The sequence below is a fragment of the Temnothorax curvispinosus genome, unplaced genomic scaffold (assembly GCF_003070985.1).
Source record: "Temnothorax curvispinosus isolate PA1 unplaced genomic scaffold, ASM307098v1 QBEX01003877.1, whole genome shotgun sequence".
In the NCBI taxonomy this organism is placed as follows: domain Eukaryota; kingdom Metazoa; phylum Arthropoda; class Insecta; order Hymenoptera; family Formicidae; genus Temnothorax; species Temnothorax curvispinosus.
In genome coordinates, this window is record NW_020213657.1 from 291,700 (window position 1) to 314,792 (window position 23,093).

The window sequence follows — 23,093 nt, forward strand, 5'->3', positions numbered from 1 at the left end:
GCCTCTGACCGTTGACATGATTTCGTTTTGACCTCGAAAATGTATCCGTAAGATGAACAAGTATATTTTCGTATCCCTAAATATCTGCTAAATCATTCATTTTATACATTCTGCATTCATACGTGACGCGTTAAGTTTTTGTGTATAAATTCAGAAGGTATGTAATTTTTTTATAAATAATTTGCCATCAAAAGATAAAATTGCACTTATGAGAAATAAAAAACCAATTCTCAATGATTTATCAACGTAACCAATCGTCGTTACATATCTTACGCAATTAGACTTCATACTACACGAAAAGAAAAAATATGACTCAGAATTATAAGTTATTTAGTTAAAAATTTTGAATTAAGGGGATGCTGGAGTCGCGGGCGAACTCGATCAGCGTCGATAAAGAAGTGCTCACCGATTCTTACATATACATACAGAGCGCAGGCAAACTCGACCAGCGTCGATAAAGAAGTGCTCACCGATTCTTACACATACATACAGAGCGCAGAGTTTTTGGCTGAATTCGGGGAGACGCGTAACATGTGCATATGAAATTTTCTAACATACTTTTCTCTTATACTAAAGCTCGCAGCTCATTTCTGCAAGCACAGGATTCTTCTTTATTGTATTTCCGTGACGGCTGCAAGGTTTTTGTATACGTACACAGTCTAAAACTTTTATCTGCAGCAAATGTTGTCATGAGTCGACAGCAGAATCGAAAATAAAAATGTAATTTTCTAATTTTTTTTCGTTTTTCATACGCAATTGGTGCCTGCCGTCTTCGTTATCGTTCATACTTTAATTCTGGACAAAAAATTTTTAATTCGGTGAAATCAATCAAAAGATTTGTGTGTCTGAAAATTTCGTGGTAAAACAGACCTGTCTCCAGCATCCCCTTAATCACAGGAATTTAATTGTTACTAATTCTCGCAAAAATAACTGAATTTTTGCCAATAATGATGAGCTCAAAATTTTTAACTTACGAGAGTAGAAAGCTCCATGAATAACTGATAATTTCGAGTCGTTCGTTTTTTTTTACTCTCGCGCGGCGAGAGAGGCCGGCTACAGAGATGTCATCATATATAGTCGCTACGAAAAAAACAGTTACGGAAGCAACGTGCGTCACTGATACGATGCATTTTGATATGTTTTTGCAGAAACCGAAACGGAGAAAGCGCCAACGTCGCCGACGCGCAGGAAACTGCCAAAGACGCCGGTATAACGAGTTACTAAGTTGACACCTACACACATTGACCGTTTCTCTCTTTCTATCTTTCTCTCATTGTCCTACACGATGTACACGATGCATACGCAGACTCGGGGATAAGCACGCTTATAAGCCGAGAATAAGAGCGTAAGAAAAAAAGAAAGAGAAAAGCGCAGGGAAACAGCTGAAAAAAAGGGATGCGTCCTCTCGCGTAGTCTCTTTACTTTTGTATATAATATAAGTATGATTAATCAGGCGTGCACGGACACGAACTGATTGCGCACATTTGTAAACGAGAGATGTGTGCAGGCAGGCGTGACGTGTGTGAAAAAGTGCGTGGGTTTTAGCGTCAACGTGCAAATCAGTTAAAGTGAGCGAGTTACGTCATGTGCTGAAATATATCGTGCACGTAACGAACACGGTTTATAAAAAAAGCTCCTGTTAATTATAATCAATTTTAATACCTACAATTAATTTTGGCGACCAAAAAAACGTTCTGCAATAAAACTGATGTCTTCGGATCTTTTGTCCGGTCAATTCATTTGCATGAATTTAAATATACCGCATTTTTTTCAATATTTTATAGATTTTATACTAAAAAAGCATCTATTTTTAATTTTTACATACAACATTATAAAATTTAAAATTGATGTCAATTTACAATTGCGAATTAAGATTTGAATTATTCACGCATATCTCTCTTTTAACACAGTTTAATGCTAGTATTAATATATATATATAAACGAAGCTTTTAAGCGTTAAACTTTTGCGATAGATAATACCAGGCAAATTTCATATAATTTTATTTTCACTGAGTTTCACCAATCGTTTAGTTTATCCCCCAATTCTAGTACGTTTAAACTTGTCGATAATGCCTGAGTTACTCCCTAAATTTTATCTCTCGGTAGGAGTCCCCCGTACCGGCAATCTTATCCGAACGCTTAGTCGACGGTTCTTAGGAAAAGCTGACAAAAGTCGAGTACTCCGACCGAGCATTATTCGCGAAAAGTAAGACCACTTGAATCACGCAGCTCAGCGCCATTTTATCCCGGTAAAGCACAATGCGGCACAATTCTACCGCGTATTTTCACTGATTCTGCGCGAAGACTGCTAACGTGTAAATATTGTACGTACATACGTCGATGTAACGAACTATAACGATGTCCCGTCTTTTTTTCTTGTAAAGCACAGCGTGCGTCGTTCGCGTTGTCGCGGTCGCTTCAGATAAGTTATATACAAAGAGCGCATCGATGACGAAGGAAAAAGTCTGTCCGATAGAACAGAGATAACTAAAGAATTGTGCGGGAACTTACTTTCCAGGGTGTTACTGGAGAATTAGGTAATTTCAGGAGAAAGAACTGCGAGAGATAAAAATCCAACTCGATTGATCCGTATAATATATAGCGAGATAGTAGCGAGATAAAGTTTTTGATCTGTAACAAAAACTTACTTCGAGCTTGCGTGATTTTAGAACTCCAGACGCAAGAGAGTGTAATAGAAGTTATCGTAGCTTTCTAAACTTTAGGTGGAATAGAGATACGAGATTATCAATCGCGTTTTGTACGATATTGGTCGGAGGAAACTAATAGCAAAAAGTCAGGGTTTTTTTCTAAACTATCATAAAATTTTTTGCTATTGTAAAATATATAACAAAACCTTTTTCCTTATGATTTTACGTTTATTATGTTATATTAGTTATTTTGTTTCGACTGCTTGGAATTATTTCTCAGCAAACTATCGAAGCAATATCAGAATATTTTAGTAGAGAGCAACATAGCATCCGAAAGATATTTCATTCCTTCATCGCGCACCTTCGCATTTTGAAAGATCGAAATTTTAGATCAGTGTATCCGCTTTTTCTCTCTTTTTTCCCCCCAACAATTGTATGAAAAGATAGTTTCGTGAGAATTCGATGGTCATCACATATCGCTACCCGCATTGGCTACGGGAATTTATTGCTAATTACTTTTCGCCTTTCTATCGGTTTTACACGTTACCATCGCACGATTTAAAGCTCGCATGATTTAATACTCCGATGAATATCTTACCAGACGCGAGAATTTCAGCCAGGATGAACGAAATTCTTATCGCTCGCCTAGCAGCCGTAAAATTTCCTCGAATTACCTATCAGATAAAGTTTAAGGACAAGACTGTATTGTAGTTAGTAAAAGAAGCAACGCTCGCAAATTTATAGGTTCAACCAGTGCCGTGAATATCCGATAACACGCTGTTTCAACGTTCCAGCGATACGTTCCAGAGTATAACGTGCTGGCGGTATGGCACGCTGTTTTCCAATCGATAGTGGCAATCCTAGCCGCTAGTTTGAATACCCGAATAGCCTGCGGGAGAAAATCTCGAAAAATATGCTACATGGATGTCGCAATTATTCCATTGAATCGTATTCGTGCATTGAATATTATATACGCGTCGCACGGTTTGCATTTAGAGCTGCTCAATATTCGGATAGTAACTTGCGAGATGTTTGTATGGATCCACAGTTAACGAACGCATCGCTGAAAGCAAACGTTCGCGTTATGTGATTGCCTGACATTTGTACAAAATTTAAAAAAAGAGCGCATTTTTATAAAGACGCGCGAATCTTGAACAGACGTACAGATATATACGTATAACTATTAACAATGTCTTTTATATAAAAAAAATATAAAAATACGAAAGGAAAAAAGCGTACGATAATTGCTGATTTACGTTCATTTGCATATTCGTTTATTTATAATTTTACGCGCGTAAGATAATGTTTAATCGCTGAAGTGTAAGAATTCCGAATATATCATTGACGGCACTGGTTTCTACTGGCTACAGATATCGATCGTAGGGCATATGTCGTCGACGCGACTCGAGAGCAACTTAAATTTATTAGTACGTTGTATATGATCCCTTTAGGCCATACAGCAGCACTCGTACAATCACTAGCAGAAATGCGCGTTACGGTGTACGCCACTTCGTTTTCTTCGACGCAATCGCGGGGGTGTTCTTTCATATATGCCAGAATTTCACAAAAAACTTGCAAAAATCGTGAAAATTGAGAACTTTTATTTTGGGTATATTCAATAAAAAGCCGCACACTTGCGAAAATAAGTCTAACGGATACTAAAGAAATTGTAAAAATTGCAAATTTTATATTTTGTTGCCGAAAAGAGGTATTATTCGTTCCTTTTTATATTATCATTAACAATTAATGCCACTGTAGATATTAATAGACGGGATCGACTTTATTATCTGTAGAAACGTATCTATAACTGTAAAGTTAAAGAAGATTAAAATTTCTCATTGAAATGCTATAAATTGAGGGAATCCATGTTTCACGTATCGTTGGCGGTCAAATTCGCCTGGAATAGCCATATATTCGATGCTGCGGAATTTCAATTTATATTTCTTTTCTTTTCCCGAGCGTCGTTAATATACACGCTCACGGATTTTCGAATGCTACCGAGACCTGTCGCATGTTAAAATAATTTAATCTATTAACGCTATAGAACCCCGGCATACCCGGCCGTCGCATTTCGCGCGACCATTAATTCGATCGTTTACCGATGTGTCGCCGATTTCATTCCAACACGGCGTGGTGTTATCCTATCAGGGGGTCCTCCCAATCAATTATCGCAATCGGACACGAGTCGGCCGGGTGTGTAATTACATCGATCAGTCGCGAGCTTACGAACACCTCCGTCCGTCGGTTTCGCATATATGCGCAGGGGGGAAAAAAGCAAATGTCTCTACGCGACACCGCAACCGATTTCTGTCTGAAGAGAAAAGCTTTCGTACAATCAATCGTAGAGAATCGCCGTGTGAGCAGCCCGTATGCTCATATCGCCTCCGAGGATTTTTACGAAAGTCATCCGTTTTTTTCGCGAAGAGTCAACATCGGTCGCGAGATTAGACACATCTGGGAACACGAGTGATTGAAATTTTAACGTGTATAAAAAAAAAGATTCGTCGTTAGATTCTCTCTCACTCTAATACTACAGGACGTCACTTTTTTTTGTGCGCCCTACATGTACATGTAAATAAAAAATAAATTTGTAATACGACACACACACACACACACACACACACACACACACACACAATTGTTGAACTTTATAAAAGACTTAATTTTTAGGAAATTTATAGCGTACGGAATATTGTTCTCTATAAATTGTTAATATGTGTGCATTTAATTGAATAGATATGTATTGCGTTGATAAAATATATATATTAATTCAGGAAACGTGCGGGATCTTTTGCATACGAATTTTACTAATTGGAATTACAGTTCTAATAAACAATACTGTTAATAATAGAAACAACAATAATTACGATAACAATAGAGCTGATTGCTATAAACCAACAAATATTTGATATAAAAATGGCATAATTATGCATAGGTAAATACAATAAGCAATGTTGCAGCAATCAAGAAATGCAATGAAATAAAAAATAAATCCCGCAGATTCTTGCAAAAAAAAAAACAATATTAATTTTTTTAGAATTTATCGCTATAGGTATTAAGCACATTTTATATATATAGTAATAGTTCTCTATTTTAACAATACTGGTGCTATCATATTAATATAATCTCATTAAAAAGCCAATAACAATTGATCCAGTGTGATACGTCAAAGATTAATGACCGACAAGTCTCTCTTTCTTTACCGTAATCACGCATATTGTGAGTCTTCGAGTCATCGAGACTATCGAGAGTCTTAAGATCGCTCGTGTTCCCAGAATAATTCCTCAATTTTCTCGAGACAGCGAACGGGCGGAAGCGGAAACTCGCACGGCTCCTAGATATTAACGCGAGCTTCGAGACGTAGAAGCGATTGTAAAGCGCGGATCAACACAGGATGAATCTAGTGTTTTAGCGCAGTTTTAGGTATATTGGGTGTTTTGATAAAGTACCTATCGAATTAAGAATTTTTTTCCCAACCGGCACAATTCCGCGACGTGAGTGGAAACCGCGATGTAAGTCGGAACCTGGTTCGAACAACTCGACAAATTTCTGTCGCTGAGAACCGACAGAATATGCACATTTATTTTCAACCTCCGTTTTAGTCGCACAAAGGCGAAGAATTAACGAGTCTTGGAAAGGAAAGCCTTCGATGAAAAGTCGAAAGAGGATAAACTCTGAAAACTCGCCCATAGGTTTCGACTTCGTTGCGACTTCACTTGCAATAAATAAAACTCGGATTCGCCTGGATATATCACACATCAAGCCAATCGTCTTCGATCGGCCGTGTAAATATTATAATACTTGATCTACACAGGCTAGAACTTTGTTATGGATCACTTGTGCATCTCGCGAGGGATCTTTGCAGTTGGACCAATGAAAGTCCATATAGAATATAAAGCTTGTTCAAGCGCAATTCGCACATATCTGACACGAAACGTTATTTATAATGCTAACAGCATGACAAATCGACTCCATGATTCTCCGTGTTGCTTTTACAAAGTGCTCGATTCAATAAATCGTACAAATGGAAAAAAAATCCGGAATAAATTTTGGATCCATACTCTTTATATATTCGTGCTGCACTCAGCAATTATGTCATTTTTCTACTTTGAAATTTTTTATATATCAAATATTTAAAAAATACATATACACTGTTAAATTTGTAAGCGTTAAATTATATTCAGTTTGTTATTTTTAACCATTCGCCACTCCTTTTAACTTTTAACCATTCTCCTACTCAATATTGTCATTAATTTAACTAAAACAATGTTAATTTAACTAAATCAACTGAGTTAAATACGGTCCTGTGTTGAAATAATAAATCTCGACACGCGTGTTATTTAACTCAAGGCATCGATTTAAATTGCATCCCTTAATATTTTATAATTTTCAAAAGTCATTCTCTCTGACTTTATAAATCTTTTTGATTTTCGAAGTATACCAAATAAGAACGATAAAAAATAACGCGTTAGAAAAAGATATATTTTCCAATAAAGGCACTATATCTCGATATTCTCGATATGATCGTGCACAATTCATGCATATGTAACATATACGGAATCTTCCGAATCAGCGATTTCTTGTCAGACATACGCATTTCTTCGCTCGAACAAGCCGTATATATCACCTACAGATTTCTACCTTTATGAATGTTAAAGGATCAGGTGATATTCGTGCAGATTTATCGGAGTACGTTTAGACGAGAATTATGTGTTTCAAATACGATTATCGAGAATAAGACTAAGATTGCTACGATTGCTTAGATTTTAGACGCTTCCGACAGTTTACGGCGGCGCAGCTTTTCGAATTTCACGAAAAACGCACCCTTTCTTTTCATCCCGATCTCGTAGAAAGGCAAAAGCGGCAAAGCGGGCAAAGCGTTGCGCTACGCGATGCGTCGATGCGTCTGTCGAAATAGCCGGGAGTGCCTGCGGGAGCGTATACGTGCAACGCCGAGATCGATGAACTTTGTTGATTACGGTACCCGGAAAACCCACGTGAAAAAAAATTCGTGCGTTTGGAAAACGACCGCAAAAATTGCCCATCGCAATTGTTTTAAACCTTTCGGTTTCCTCACGGCGATTTTATTTATCATTTATATTGGGAATTATATCGGGGCTGCAGGGAACTGTGAAGGGAATATTTTATTCTCTTACATCACAGAGAGCGAACGTATAAGAACTCGCCAAGATGTAATCCAACAACAAATTACACGCGACACACTTACCTCGATATCGTTACACCTCGACGTTCCTTCGACGTTCCTCGTTGCTTCTCGTTGCTCCTTGATGCTCCTCGATATTGCTCCATGTTCTCCTCGGTGCTCCTCGATGCTCCTCGATCCTCCTCGATGCTCCTCGATGCACTGGATCACAAGACACACGCGGATTTGTGAAAAGAAAGTCTTCGAATGGACGGCGATTCGATCTAAAAGTCTAAATCGACGGACTCAATCGCGGACACGGAAAGACACTCGCGATCGCGTTCAGATTATCACATTAGCACATTAAACAATCGTCCATCGATTTTCTCCGCGCTTCCGAGTCTCAATAGTGTACAGGGACAATGGCGAAACTTGCATGCCATAGTATCGCGGAATAATAGGATACTCTTCTAATGCGAGCAAGCGGAAAAACTGTTACCGTAGATTTCACATCTGTCCCTCGATCGGTAGACGTCTGTCTCTGGACGATCTCTCGACGCGATCCCTTCGACTCCTCCGGCTGCCGAATTAGACGCGCAGTTCGACGCACTCGGCGAGAAGTTCGTGGCGGAAAATGTTCACTCGCGCGTGGCGTTCACGCGATCCGATATGCTGGACGGTCGCGAGCGCACAGACTGAACGTTCCCAGCTTGTTACGTTTTTTACTCGACGCGTCGTTCCGAGAAAACAACCAAAATTCCGGGAAACGGCGCGTCACGAGGGTTCCGAGAAATGACGCGCTGTAGTTAAACACGTCGAGGGGGAGGGGGTAGCACGCGCGACTACCGTAGGCAAGCGAGCAGCGAGCTCTCACAGTCTCGAATTCTCGGTTAATTTCTCGACGGGCGATGCCTGATTCTCTTCGACAGCCGGTTGTCCGGAGACGTCTTCGAATCGAATCGACGGGTGTCGACGTTTGCGAAACACTCGTGTCGGAGAGCGGGTTGCTCCGACGCGATGGCGGAGCAAAGCGGCGGAGCGAAGCGCGTCCATTGGAACATTGGCCACCCGAGAGATACGCTTGATCGCGATCGCACGACCCGATGGATATACCGAGACGGTCGCCGATGAACAGATTCGACACCGAATCCACTCCGTTCGTCCGCCCGCGAAAACGGCCCGGGACCGACGAATAAAACGCGGAAACGCGCACCGATCGCGACTCGCCCACTCGTCGGCGACGCGCTGAGTGAAGTGAGCTACCGAACTAACCGAACTCTCTCTCTCGTCGTTTCAATTTGGCGCGGCGCGCGGGAATGCAAAAAGCGCGGCAGTTTGTGTACTAAAAAACGAATATTGATAATATTGAAATAATTAAATCGGAATGAAAAATCGAATCGCTCGAGCTCGAACGTTTTCGGCCAGTAACCACGCGAAAATACATTGAAATAATAATGTTAAATAAATCGGTTTAATTTAATTTAACGCGTTTAATTTAACGCGTTTAATTTAACGCGTTTAATTTAACGCGTTCGCGCACAAGATGTCGGAGCTTGGCGCAGGTGACTACGTTCCTCAATGTACGTTTTGTAAGGAAGAAGAACATTTTTACTCTTATTATCTTTTGTGTGTGTGAATTCTAAAAAAATGCCCTCAAAATTTACTTTTGAAAATCACATCTAAATTATTCCCATACAAATTTTATCTGTTATCAGTGATTCCTTGAATTATTTTAGTGCTAAATTCATTCTCTCATATTTTACTTATTTAACATCTAATCCTCACTACGTATATATTCATAAAATGCAGGAACAGAATTTATACAGAAATAGAAATTTATATAGAATAGTAGAACCGCGTAAAGATATCTGAAATAACGATTTCCGGAATCAACAGAGTTCACTGATAAATCGGAGCAGTTTGACGAGAATGCGATATTTTATCGCTATGTAAGAAACACAAATCCACGTGTTGTATACCAAAAGTTCTTTCCCCGTTCGCGTTCTGTATATCTTGTCGGTGGTGGACATCGCGAGAGGAACAAGACGAATATATAGACGGTGCCTCTAACATGTGTACCATTATTACTTGGCAATTCTTAGAGCTCGCGCGTGTAAAGTCCGATATACTTCTCCATTTCCAAAAGCGTTGCAGCGTCGATTCTAAACGTCTTTAGCGAGTAATGACGTGAGTCAGAACTTTGTTAATGTAGGGGAAGATGAAACACTTAAATATTACCGAGGCAGAATATAAAGATTTCTGCAATTTGTTGTTTATTAAGCGACGTAATAAGATTAGTCTCCACGACGTATCTATGTGGAAAATATTATAGATGTATAAATTTTATAACTATTAATAACGCGTCTAGTATTTCTAGCATTTCTAGGGTTAATGAGCGAGATTTATTGACTTTTCGGCGCGAGCTCTACGATTACATTTATCGATTTTGTACACCGTATACTTCGTAAATGGACTTGAAGTTTACGAAGCTAATTGCATCCCTTCTAAAAGACATATTTACGGATTTAAAATCGTATTTATCGTTTTTAATTTACATTTTTCCAAAAAAGTAAGATAGATTCAGAATCAAAGGAGCTTATTCGCGCTTGAAAAATCACCGTAGAAGCACCGTGCTGTCTTTGAGTCCGTTTGCAGAGTATTTAAAACGATAAAATTGGATAATAGTGACGTTCGCGGGAATCCTCCGGGATCCCTCTAGTGACGTAGTACGCGGTGGCGCAGAAGAAAAGGAAAAGGGGAAAAAAGAAAGACAGCGCGCGAGCGTGCCCGTCGCTTTCGTGAGAGAGAACGAATGTCACGCTTTTCATTTTTCGTTTCACGTCAAGAGACGCGGCAAGACGTGTGGCTAACAATAAACGCGCAACGTGCAACGAGAACGAGATTCGAGAAAAAAGAAAACGCGCAGCGCACAAAAACGAAAGTGTCAGTTGGGGCGAGTTGTGTCGTTGCTGTTCTCCTTTCTTTGCTTCATTGCTGATCTCGCGCGGAATAAAATCGCCTGGAAGCGATCCGTCGCGAAGCACCTCGAATGTCGAATTTCTCACTATGAAACTCACTCCGAATAACCGGCGAACCTTTTACTTTCGACAGTCTTCGAAAGGAATGGAATAGTGTCGAGCGAGATTTATTTATGTTAAAATATATCGTGTATGTTAATAACGTTTTTGTACCGCTTATTAGAACGATTGAATAATGCAGTCGATTTGTTCGGAGCTTGAATATTTTCAAGTTCAAAGCATTTGCCAAATGCTTGTGCATACGAAACGCGGATATGATTAAATGTAGCATTTTATCGCTTATTTATATTTTTGTCATTTTACCTGGTCACGATTTTTCGAAATAAATACACGCTCGATAAAGGAAGAGAGCTGTTTGCAAATATGGAAAGCCGAATTTACAGTGATATTTCAAAGAGGTTTGCTCTTTATAAAAAGTCACGTTACATTTCTCTCTATAAATTACTAATAAACACGTACACGTGTATGTACGTAGCGCGATACGTGCTCTCCAATTCCTCCCGGCAAAGCATGCTGGACACTGTTCCAGATTTTCTCGGTATAATTATAAAGCCTTGGATTCGCGATGAGGCTCGCCCTCTCCTCGTTCACGAAAGAGCCGGCCTCCAAAGGCTGAATGGAAAGGAGAAACGGCGGAAAAGCTAAAGGAGATTCTCGCGGAGAAGCTCGACTCTATATGCATACACGGAGGCTGTGGCACTCGATCTTTCTTTACGTAATTTACCCTGCCAGAGAAAGATCATATATATGTATAAATGTATATCCATCTTCTTCGTCCCCGCTGTTCTCACTCTCTAACTGTTTCTTTCTCCTTATCACATTTTTGCACAGCTCCTCCATTTCTCTTTTACGTTAGATTACGTATATCTCGCTATCACGATCAGTTGATATCTCGTCCCCCCTCTGTTCTCACTCACTCACTCTCTCTCTCTCTCTTTCCTCCTTCCACTTTCTATTTGTCTCTAACTCTGATTCTTCTCATCCCCGATGTACGATGGACTTACACGAGACTCCTCTCTGGATCTCTACACACTCTGCTCCGTCTCTCTTTGCTCTACGTTACTTTAAGTAAATCCGTTACTTCCACTCATACGAATGTACATATTCGATGTCATCTACGTTTCTTTATATTATACATATATATATATATACATGCATATACGCAACTGTATGTCTCCCTGTATATACCCGCTGACAAAAGCTGACCGCACCGTGTAAATACTAAAAAAAAAAATAGACGTATAATGATCAGAAACAAAAAAAAAAGCAATAGATCCGCTGAGACGAAAGAGAAATGAAAAAGACGAAATGTAAGTTGTTCATGTTGAGCAAGTTTAGCATATTGGCCCTCCACGCTACTCTCTCCCAACTGGCACGAATTCTAGTTGTACGCTAGCGTTTTTTTCCTCCTTGGCGGCTCGTTTCTCACCTTTCTTTCTCTTCTCTCTCTCTCTCTCTCGCTCTTTCTTTCTCTCTCTCCAATTTTCTCGTACGTCTATGGCTGTCTCGTTGTTTAGCTGATAATTTCAGTTCATAGATCGTATACCAACCTCTCTCTTTCTCCACGTACACACACATGTATGGCTCTCTGTCTTTCTCTTTCTCTTTTTTTCCCCCTATCTGTCCGCTGTCCTTAATTTTGGTTGCGAGCGCAGACACACGAACACCAAACTCGTCCTGAGTGATGCACAAATGCCAAACGTCCGAGCGCATTGCCATCATTGCGAGAGGTATCACTTGTGGCGCGCTCGCAATTGTGATGCTGCGGCTAGCAATCGACGGCAGTGTGAAATCGACAATTCAATGTCTCATCGATATGCAATGCGTTTCGACGAGCACGCGGTTAAATAAATATAAACGAGTATTCAAGGGCTCCGTCCGTTCTGTTTTTTTTTTTATTCTTTTATTTTTTTAATCTTTGCGGAGCTTGAGCGTTTTTATCCAATGTTTAACGACCGGGTTATACGAGGCGGCGAAGCCGATAATCTTTAACGGTAACGACGAACAAGCGCGCGGATCGCTCGGATGGAAACGCGGGCGTTTGGTTGTTGTCAACATTCTCGCTTTTCCCTGGTATTATACGGACACGGAAGGTATATGTGCACAAGCGCAGATTTAATGGACGCACTTCTCCATCGAGTACATCGAATGAATTTTCCTGGGGGGGGGGGGGGGGGGGGGGGGGGGGGGGGGGGAAGAGGGACGGTTGTTGCGAAACGTGTCACAATGCTGGGCGATTGTCATACCGGGGAAATGCGCGCTTTGGAAACAACCGTAGACTGACATTGTACATCAACGCTTGTCGCAACGGCTCTTCTTCGGCTTCAAAAAAATTTGTGCACGTGTATTGTAGAACGGAACGGTATATCGATGTATAGAAAAAAACTAATTATCTGAATTTACACAATTAATCATTTAAGAAACGTTCTATAAACAATTCGTAACTCGTGCAAACGTCACAAAAAGCAGATGAATTTTCTAAGAGAATTTCTAAGAGGATAATATTCCTTGAATATTTGATTTATAATTTTCACTAATTTTAACGTTGATTATTAAATAGCGAAATTATATGCGACAATACACTATTTTAATATATAAAATTATTATATGAAAAGATAATGGGAAGAGATAGCAAGTTAGCGAGTTGGATTATTTTTACCGTGATTTCTTTCCAGAATCTCATCGTCATCTTCATTAAAATTCATTTTTCACTTTCTACTTTAAATCGAGATAAAAAGATTCGCCCATCCTCATCCGCTTTTATCCGCGATAACTTTTCTATTCCCATTACCGAGACCGCACTTGTTAACAGAGATTGTTCGTAAAAATAATCTCCAAGCATAATACCGGCCGTCTTATGATCATTAATTATCTTTTCGCATGTGGTAGTTTCCATTTTTCATTTTAAATAATATGGTTAAAAAAGCATATCGTAATGCTCATCAATCCACTAATAAATATTTACAAATAAGTATTAAAATATTAAAAATATAAATATTTAAGAAATCTAATAATATATAAGTATATTAATCTTTTACTTTTATTATAAAATAATATTATATTATTAATATTATTTATTAATAAATTCGCTAAATGTGTAATTTAAAAATTAATACTAGACTAGAGTTCTCGTAAATATATACTTCATCTAAAAAATTACTATCCTAAAATATAGTTTTGAAATTAGCATGTTAATCAAAAGTTTAGTTTACGGAATTACCACACTCTGCATCAAATTTCAGTTTTGAAAGTTAGGATATTAGATTTGTATTTATATCACAAATTGATATCCTATATCCGGAAATTCATATTTTATATAATAATATTAGAGCTATGATATCAATTAGTTTCAATTTTCATTTAAATAGAACAGCAATACGATCAATTTGCATATAAGCTCTTTTGAGAAAACGCAAAAGCATATATATGTTAAATTTTAATTGTTAAAACACTAAATTGCAGACATTGAATTACAATAGATGTATTATCTTTAATACGTATGTCATTACAGTATGACTTATTGCAGCCGAAGAAGCGCGTTGCGACGATACACATGGTTGCTTGCGTAGAAAGAACCTTTTCAATATATATACAGATGTAAATACGTAGCAAACAGTTTACAGTTCGGGAAAACCGTACGTGAAAAGAGAAAGAGTGATAGACGATTTATGTTTTTTTTTCGTGATAATAAAAGGCTTAGACACGTGGGAAGGCATGCGAGGCTGGAATGCAGAGAAGATATGTGAAGCGATGTCGTGGAAACATCGGAAGAGAATACAAGGAGAGGAGAAGAAGACCTAGAGGATAAATACATATAAATCGTCGGTCGTGACGAAAAAAAGAGATTAATGAAAATTAACAAAAGCTTGCTTTCAAACGAACGTTTTTCTTGACTGTATCGCACGTATAGGGTTGTAATCCAATGATGTGTTTTCTTAAATGCTATTTAGATAAAAATATCAAATAATAATTTATATTTTAATAAGAGAATAGAGTTATCCTGTTTTAACTCTTTCAAGCACACACAATTTATCCTTACTCATTAATAATAAAAAATGAATTTTACATCATATATATTATAATATAATAGTTATTTAATTGGTAAATTTAATTAATATTATTAAACATTATAAATGTAAAATAAAAATTATTATTAAATATATTATTAAACATTATAAATGTTAATCTTAAAATAATGTTAATGACATAATATCAATTATATGATCGATATATATATAATGTCTCTTTTTTTATGTCTCTCTGTAACAAAATAATTTGGTGAAATCCGGAATATATTTAAAATCCAAAAATCCGTAGATGTAAGGATTAAAAGATTCCATTTTATATAAAGCTCTAAAGATAAGGAACTCTGTCTTTGGAGATGTCTAAGTTTCAATATTGTAGTAACTATGGATTTTCAAGCTTTCAAAGATCTTAAGATTTCCAATATTTCTCTGTTAACTCTTCGAGGATATTCGAAGATAAAGATCTTTGTAACTTTACATTCAAAATCCTTTATAAGCTCTATAATAAAGGAATTATAATTGTGTCAACCTATCTATATTGAAAAGAGCCAATGAATTGTTTGTAATATCAGATTTCTATCTCAATTTAAAGATTAGAAATATTCATTATAAATTAGGATTAATTAGATAAAATCATTGGCCCGAATAGCTAGTTTGAAAGAGTTAAATAAAAATTAAATAAAAGAGCGAAACAGATCAGTACTTTTCTAGGATTACACCCCTGTACACACACACACACACACACACACACACACACACACAACTATACACACCCATAGTTGCTACTTGTATGGTCTGCGTCATGAAATGGGTCTTGACACGAATAAAATTAAACCTCGAGGACTGCTCTTAGTTTGCTCACATTCTTTTCCTTCGTTTTATCTTCTCAACAAAACTCCACCGCGAAACTGCTTCTGCATGCAAAATGAATTCCGCTTCGGTCTCCTCAACAACCGCGAGTGGAGCACGAAGGTTCCATTAAAAAATCGTTCGATGTATTCTGGCGGAGAATTTAGATACCTTTAAGATGATACTTTTATTTTCGAGTTTTATCGGTTTTATCATTATTGCTATAAATTGGTTAATGAATTTCGTTTTAAATTTCCGTATTTATTATATGTATATTAATAACTGCTTTCAATAATTCTCCACTGTAATATCAACGTTTTATTACTATTTGCTTTATATTTTGAGAATTATATCTAAATTATGAAAATGAAGGAACGTTCATCTCCACCAGCAGGTTAAAAAATCTTCAACCCTACGGATTACGATGCACTAGAAATGTTAAGATTGGTCTCGTATCTTTTAGGAACAAATAGCGAAGGAGAGGCAGGTGACCGGCCGCATACAGATCCAGGTTTCGTACGAGACGGAACGCAAAGAATTGGTCGTTTCGGTTTTCATGGCCGACGACTTATGTGCGCGAGAAGACACCGGATTCGGTACCTTGCCGGAGGCTTTCGCAAAGCTTATCCTTGCTCCACCATCGTAAGTCCATGGACATCTCGTAAATTCTTGGACTGAATGTATCCGACACGTTGGTCCTCCGCGAAATCGATTCTTGACCGTATAAAACGTACGATACGAAGCAAAGTAAAAATAATAAATTAGATAAAATTAGAACATGACAGATCAATTGATATTTCACAATAGTTCCGCGTGAACGCGATTAATGCGTTTAATTGCTTCTCCAAGAACTTCGCCAAATTGATTTCTCTTTCTTCACTTATCTTTACTCTATGTTTCGAACGCTTAAAATGAAAGATTAATTAATCACTCGTGACCTTTATAGCGGCAATGCAACTCCGCTGAAAACTATCGTAGCTGAGCCGACCCAGAAACCTATCTGGAACGCTACATTGTTCTTTACTGGAGTTGATGGCGAGAGCCTGATGGAACGTGCGATCGAGGTGACTCTCTGGGATTACTGTCCCGATGGCGATAATGTGTTCCTTGGTGAATGCACTGTCGATGTTCAGCGAGCGCTTGAAAATGATAGAGCAGTTTGGTAAGTGTATTTTTTTTCAGATAGAGATTGAAACACTTCTTGCGTTTGGATAACTGCAATGATCATTTGACACGCGGTTCTTGACTGTAAAACAGTAAAACAGTCTATGAATTTTATAGTCAGCTAAACTATAATTGCTATAATATTTAGAAATTGTTATAAATTTAATAGAATTAGTATTTTAAATGTTATTAATTATTATGAATTGCACTATAAATGTATTAAATTAAATATTAATGTCTCAAATATTATTAGTTGCACTATAAATGTATTAAATATTAATGTGATATTAATATGTGCATTGCACTATAAATGTATCAAATATTAATATTAATATGTGAAATCTCTTCACTGTTCATAAATAATAAATATAAATAGATACATAAACTAATTAACGTAATTTTGTACAGCAATCAAATCGATGATTAATAACAATACGAAAATTGAGATCTTGTTAACCGTTTATATGTCGAAGTATCGCAATCTATGAAATGTCAGGTATCGGCTGGAGGATCCACGCGGGCTTCGAACAGGCAAGTCGCCGTATTGCTCGCCGCGCGGTTCGCTATCGATGGAGGTCGCCCAGAGATTATTTAGGAAGGAGCTGCGGGATCGTAGCTACAGCGACGATACGCAGAGCGACAGCGGTAGCCCGGAGTTCTGCTTCCTGCATCCGGACCATGCCTGGCACGCCAATTCCAGACGCGGTTCCAGCCAATCCGAGCAACTCGAGGTCGAGCCTTACGAGCTCAACCGGGATTACAGCAGATCTCTGCCGGGTAGCCGCAGGAGCAGCTTCCAGAGTCAAGGCGGCACCGACAGCAAACGTGAGCGTCACGAAAAAGATTCGATACCATCCAATTTCTCTTTCGGAGAAATTGCTGGCGGGAATGCAACGACGCGTTAGTAAGAGGATCTCCCTCAACTAATTTCCATTAGTCTCTTGGCCAAGAGAAATTAATGCAAGGCTTATAATTACGAGAGCATTTAATAGTATTGTAATCGGAAAGATAGAATTTTAATTACAAAGAAATGATATCTTGAATTAAATTCATATCAAGCTTCTCCGCAGAGAAATTTAAGAAAATTTTCATTTTATTTAATATTCTTATTTAATATTCTATTTAATTTTCTTAATTAATAATTCTTAGTGTCTAATTATTGTGCAAAATTAAGAGATATAATAAGTAAAGAAAAAATAGACAAATATCTTTTTTAATGTAAATGTAAAATTTAAACTTAAAATCCATTAGATATGATATATTTGTTATAGTAAATCACCATAATAAAGTTTTTTTTATATATCTTTAAGTTGGTGTTACAAGCGATTTTGCACACATTTGCCAAATAACGCATTCGGTACAAAAAAACTTAAACGAAATCTTAGAACGTTAAAATTTTTGAAAATTCAAGTTTTTAAAAGATGTTTTCGTCAAAATTTTCGACATTGTTCGCGGATACTCGACCCAATAAACCGTGTTCCGCTTTTCGTTGCAAGCTGGCCATTTTCAAGCGAACTCGCCCCTTCTTCTGTCTCCTTTTCAAAGATGATATAACGATAGAGTGGGACTATCCGTGATGCTATTGTTGGGTAGCCTCGAGTACCTCTGCTTGGGAGCACTTGGCACGCTTAAGTAACAGCTTCCTCGATTATCGCTATTCGATTACGTCACTTCAGCTAGAAGATGCTCGTGTAAACGTTGTAAACAACAGAAATCGATGCACCGCGAAGTGAAAAATAGCAGGCATCAAAGAAGCATTAAAAAAACAAAAGGGCAACATCATAAAGAATGACATTGTAACATTCTTTTTTTTTCTTTAATGAAAATCACAAATATGTAACAATTTATGATCTATTTATTCTATTTAATAATTGTATGGACAATTGTGAACTTTCGTTCTATATTAGAATTAAATTTCATTTCGCGAAATACGAATGAAAAATGTCATTAGTCCTTCAATATCACTAATGTATGATTCTCGTAATTGTATCTAATTGCTCTTAATTTAAATTCGTTCCAGGTGGAAGCATGGGCGAGGCTGACATGCCGGCTATAGTGCATTACAATCGCGATCGGCGGCGAAGCTCATTCACCAGACCGATGAGGGATCCCGAGGAGATCCTGGAGGGTCTGCGAGCGTTGAAGGCGACCAAAGGCGAACTCAGCAGGACCATGAGTCTCTCCGGCGACAAGAAACGCGGCAGCCGTGAGTATAAACATTTTCCTCGCTTCTTTTGGCCATCATTTCGCTCGTTCGTTCGTCCGTCGTCCGACTGTTTGTTTGCCTTTTGTACCTCTCCATTCGTCACACCTCCACGAACCATTTTTACTGCATTTTGTGATACACTTTTTCTCTTTTTCTGTCTTTCTCTATTTTGTCACCGTTACTGTTGTTTAACGTCTCGTTGGCGACCATCACGGTCACCGTCACTATCTCTGGCTCGACTAAGAGAATCATTAATAAAACGCCATACCATAATTCGTGCATCCAGATGTATGTAAGTGTGCGAGAGCGCGTGTGCATTGTATCTGAGTGTTCGTACACATGTGTGTTCGTCTCACATGTGATTGTCCGACCATATTCGTTATGTGTGTACGTTACATGAATCACTTGCCTGTTTCTTTCTCTTTATTAATATTGTTTTTCTCCCTATTTTTTATTTCAATTTTCAGAAAACAATTTTTGTGTACAGAAAATAAAAATGCACTAACTCACTATTCTACGATTTCTAAAAAATATTCCGCTTGTTTCTACATAAAACCAAAAAGTAAAGAATTAAAAAAATTTTTTTTAATTCTTGTTAAGTAATAGAATTAATTAAAAGGTTAAATATCATATTTTTTATTAAGAAAAGATCCCATTTAAATGTAAATCTATATAATTATCCGATAAAATGTAAATTTTTGAAGTAAAAACTGTTTGGCAAAAAATTCTGAAAACATTTCTTATTTTTACTGTTACGTCTTTATATACTATCATATGACACGAAGAAAGCAGAACACTTTCGCAATAATTATCTCGATGTACAACTTCAGTGTGCCATAAAAAGGTATTTTTTAAATTCCTAAATATTTTGAAATTATTATAATCTGCAATTCTTTTTATTACATATAATTTTTACTTCGTACAATCACGTTCCTAATTTATATTCAGTGTAGCCCTCACCTATATGTTTAACCACATCGTACGACTCTCTTTTGTAGAATTAGAAACCCTTCTTTTTTCCAACAATTATCCAACATTTTTGTACTCGGATGTCGATGCAATTATTATTTATCTAACTCGCACTATCACGTCCTGTCGACCCCGCGCGGTTTGACCGAGCGAACGATCTTAATACACGAAGGAATTTCTCACTCGTTTTTGTCAAAAGCCATTTTTGTCCCAGTTTGTGGAATCTAAATCGGACGGATTCAAAACGGGAGTAGCCCGACCTGGAAAGGATTTTGACAAGACTTCGGGATACGATCGACTCGATAATAGATTTTCGTGTCTATAATGTCGACCATGACGATGACCGCCTTCGATCCTCGCCTTCTGTTTTACATCCTCAATTGTGCCTCGTCGCTTATCTCATCGTTCATACGCTCGATGCTTGATTCAGCGTTTACCTCGCTTCTGGATTAGACTGCAAATCCCCAACGAACACTCGCCAAAAAGTCATCGCACAGGTTCGTCTAGCTGCGCGGAACTGACTCGTCGACGTCGGAATGGAATCGAGTCAGAAAAAAAGTAGAAAAGCATCTCGATCACTACCGCGTGGGTCCATCGTGGAGCTTAAAAACAAATCCATCGTGCGACATTCTCGCTTGGATCTGCGGAAAAATTTCAAGCTTTGTTCGTCAATCATCCTCCGCTTTTACGTCTCGAGGAGTCATCGTCCCGGTCGACGGAAATGCTCGTAAATCGACGTGGTTTTACCGAGCATTAAGCCACCACGTTTTATTCCGCCTTTGTGTCTGTCTCTCGCTCTGCTTGCGTTCCACGAAGAGGTCGATGTGTTCTCCACCAAAACCAGCAAAAGTTAACGCGATCACGATCTGTGCGCTCTCTGCTCAACTGTATTTTGCGATCGCTGTTGCGCGCCGCTGTTGCCTGTTGCTGATTGTTCGTATCGTCTCACAGCCTGACAGTAACGACTCAAATCCCCTGCTCTCTCTTTTCTCTCTCTCTCTCGCTCTCTCGCTGTACGGCTGTACCTCAGGCTTTTACGAAGCGAGAAACAGTGTCATCGCCGCCGCTGCCACCGCCACCGCCGTTCGCCACAATAGCGGAAAACATAATTCGCTGTTGTGCTTCTGTATACCGTTGCACGCACGTGTGTGACTTTACGCGCCGCGATCTTCCGCTCTTTCTCTGTTGCTCTCTTTCTTTCTATCTCTATTTGTTCTTATGCTGTTCAGCCTCTCATTCACTCCTCCGAGTGTTGTTTGCCGCATTGACACCAAGCGTGCCATGATGCGTTGCTGATCGTTCTGTCAGCAAGATTATCGTTTCTTCATCTTTCAGGCTTAACGGTCGCTTTAGCTGGCGGCTTCTGCTACGTGCTGAACGTACGAAGTCGATTGCGGTGATAATACGTTAATAATTATAAAAATTTTTCGATTAAGATCGAAGCAGTTAATATTTAATGACAATATTGGTGCTTTTTGTATATTAGCATATTGAATGTATCCAATTTCCATAATCTTTACAATATTGTATTTAACATTTTATTCTACTAAAGTATTAATTAAACGTATGAAAAGGACGTTTATTACATAATATGGCACACGCTAACAGAATTCACAAAGTCAAAGTAATATTTCACCGCGATATAGAATTAACTTTACTTAGTTTAACACAGAATTAGCGTATTTTTTATCTGCTGACGGCTAATGAAGATACTAGAAGATTTACGAGGAAGCAGGCTTTAAATTGTGCATGAGAAAGAAGCTGGCTGATGTTTTTGGAGCACGTGAAGAGAATGAATTCAACGCGACGGGTCAAAGTACTACTCACAATTATCCCTACTCAGTTTCCTCGCTTTCGCACAAAAATCGGCCGAATTATGCGGCCGTTCATCTCGTTGACAGTATAAGTCGCTGCGCTTAATAATCGAAGCGATCATTAAGCGTCCCCGACGTCATCAAAAGAATCGCAATCACCTAATCAGTTTCTCGCCCTCCGACTTCCTGTTAACATCTATGTGCATATCTTCGTTCACGTAAGTGCACGGCCTCGAGCGCAGCGTGCACTTAGAACTTGACGCCTCACTGACTGTATTGCTGATTATCTTGATATCCTTTCTCGGTCGGCACCGTCCGCCAATGCCAAAACTCTGAACGCTCTTCGTACTCAACTCGAATCGCGAAACACTTGGTTCGCTCGGTCGAAACGCCATCGACCATCGTCACCACCCCGATTATCGACGACAAATCGTGGGCCACGCACGCACGACCAACCAACCAACCAACCAACCAACCAACCAATCAACCAACCAATCAACCAACCAACCAACCAACCAACCAACCAATCGACCACCATCGACCACCAACAACGACAACAGAGTGCGTAGTCCCAACAGTTACTGTGTGGCAGTGCGAGCCTGTGTCTCCGAGGACCGGTAATTCGGCCTCCTTCCCATTGCCGCACTCCACACCACCTCGATAAATAATCGCAAGGCACTGTCAACCAACGTTACGGGCTTCCGGTAAGACACACTCTTTCTCTATCGCTCACTGTCTATCGCTCTTTTCCTCTATCACTCTCTGTCTATCTGTACTTTGAGCAGAATCTCGCTACCAAATTTTGCCTCTTTAATTAAAACTCCCCTTTTAACAAACGGTATCGTAGTGTTTATTCTGCAACGGAGAGAGAATAAGAACGGAGTAAATTTATTGATACGTCAAACGTAGACGTAGCAAAATTGATATCAGAATATCCATTAGTTCGGGTGTAAATAAACGAAAAATAGAAACAGGATTTTAGATTCAAAAATTCCCAAGTCTGATTGAATTCTCAGATTACAACTCCAATTTGATGAACATTTTATTTTCTTTTTACAAATTTTTACGCGATTTTAGTATTAAAAAAATTAACAATTCTATAGCCAAACATTAATTCCATTAGCAACACCACGTTTTATTCGAAGGTATAATGAATATTTTATTTTAATGGAAAGGTTTTTTCCGCCAGTGAATATAAAATAATATCACCAAACTTCAATTGACTATAACTGGCATT

At 38.4% G+C, this 23,093-nt stretch overlaps 1 protein-coding gene across 7 annotated transcripts in view; it reads left to right on the top strand.

The window, feature by feature from the left end:
- The window catches only part of LOC112452957 (regulating synaptic membrane exocytosis protein 2-like), a 164,585-nt gene that overhangs the window by 133,627 nt on the left and 7,865 nt on the right, over positions 1 to 23,093 (top strand). For 3 of the 7 annotated variants that reach the window (XM_025013436.1, XM_025013437.1, XM_025013435.1), the window contains exons 15-19: positions 1,149 to 1,207; positions 16,167 to 16,345; positions 16,650 to 16,865; positions 17,364 to 17,692; positions 18,888 to 19,073. In XM_025013436.1, the coding sequence (XP_024869204.1) occupies positions 1,149 to 1,207; positions 16,167 to 16,345; positions 16,650 to 16,865; positions 17,364 to 17,692; positions 18,888 to 19,073 (969 nt within the window). Of the gene's footprint in view, positions 1 to 1,148; positions 1,208 to 16,166; positions 16,346 to 16,649; positions 16,866 to 17,363; positions 17,693 to 18,887; positions 19,555 to 20,256; positions 22,933 to 23,093 lie in introns of those variants that run through there. The other 4 variants (XM_025013439.1, XM_025013440.1, XM_025013441.1 and 1 more) reach the window with 4 other exon arrangements.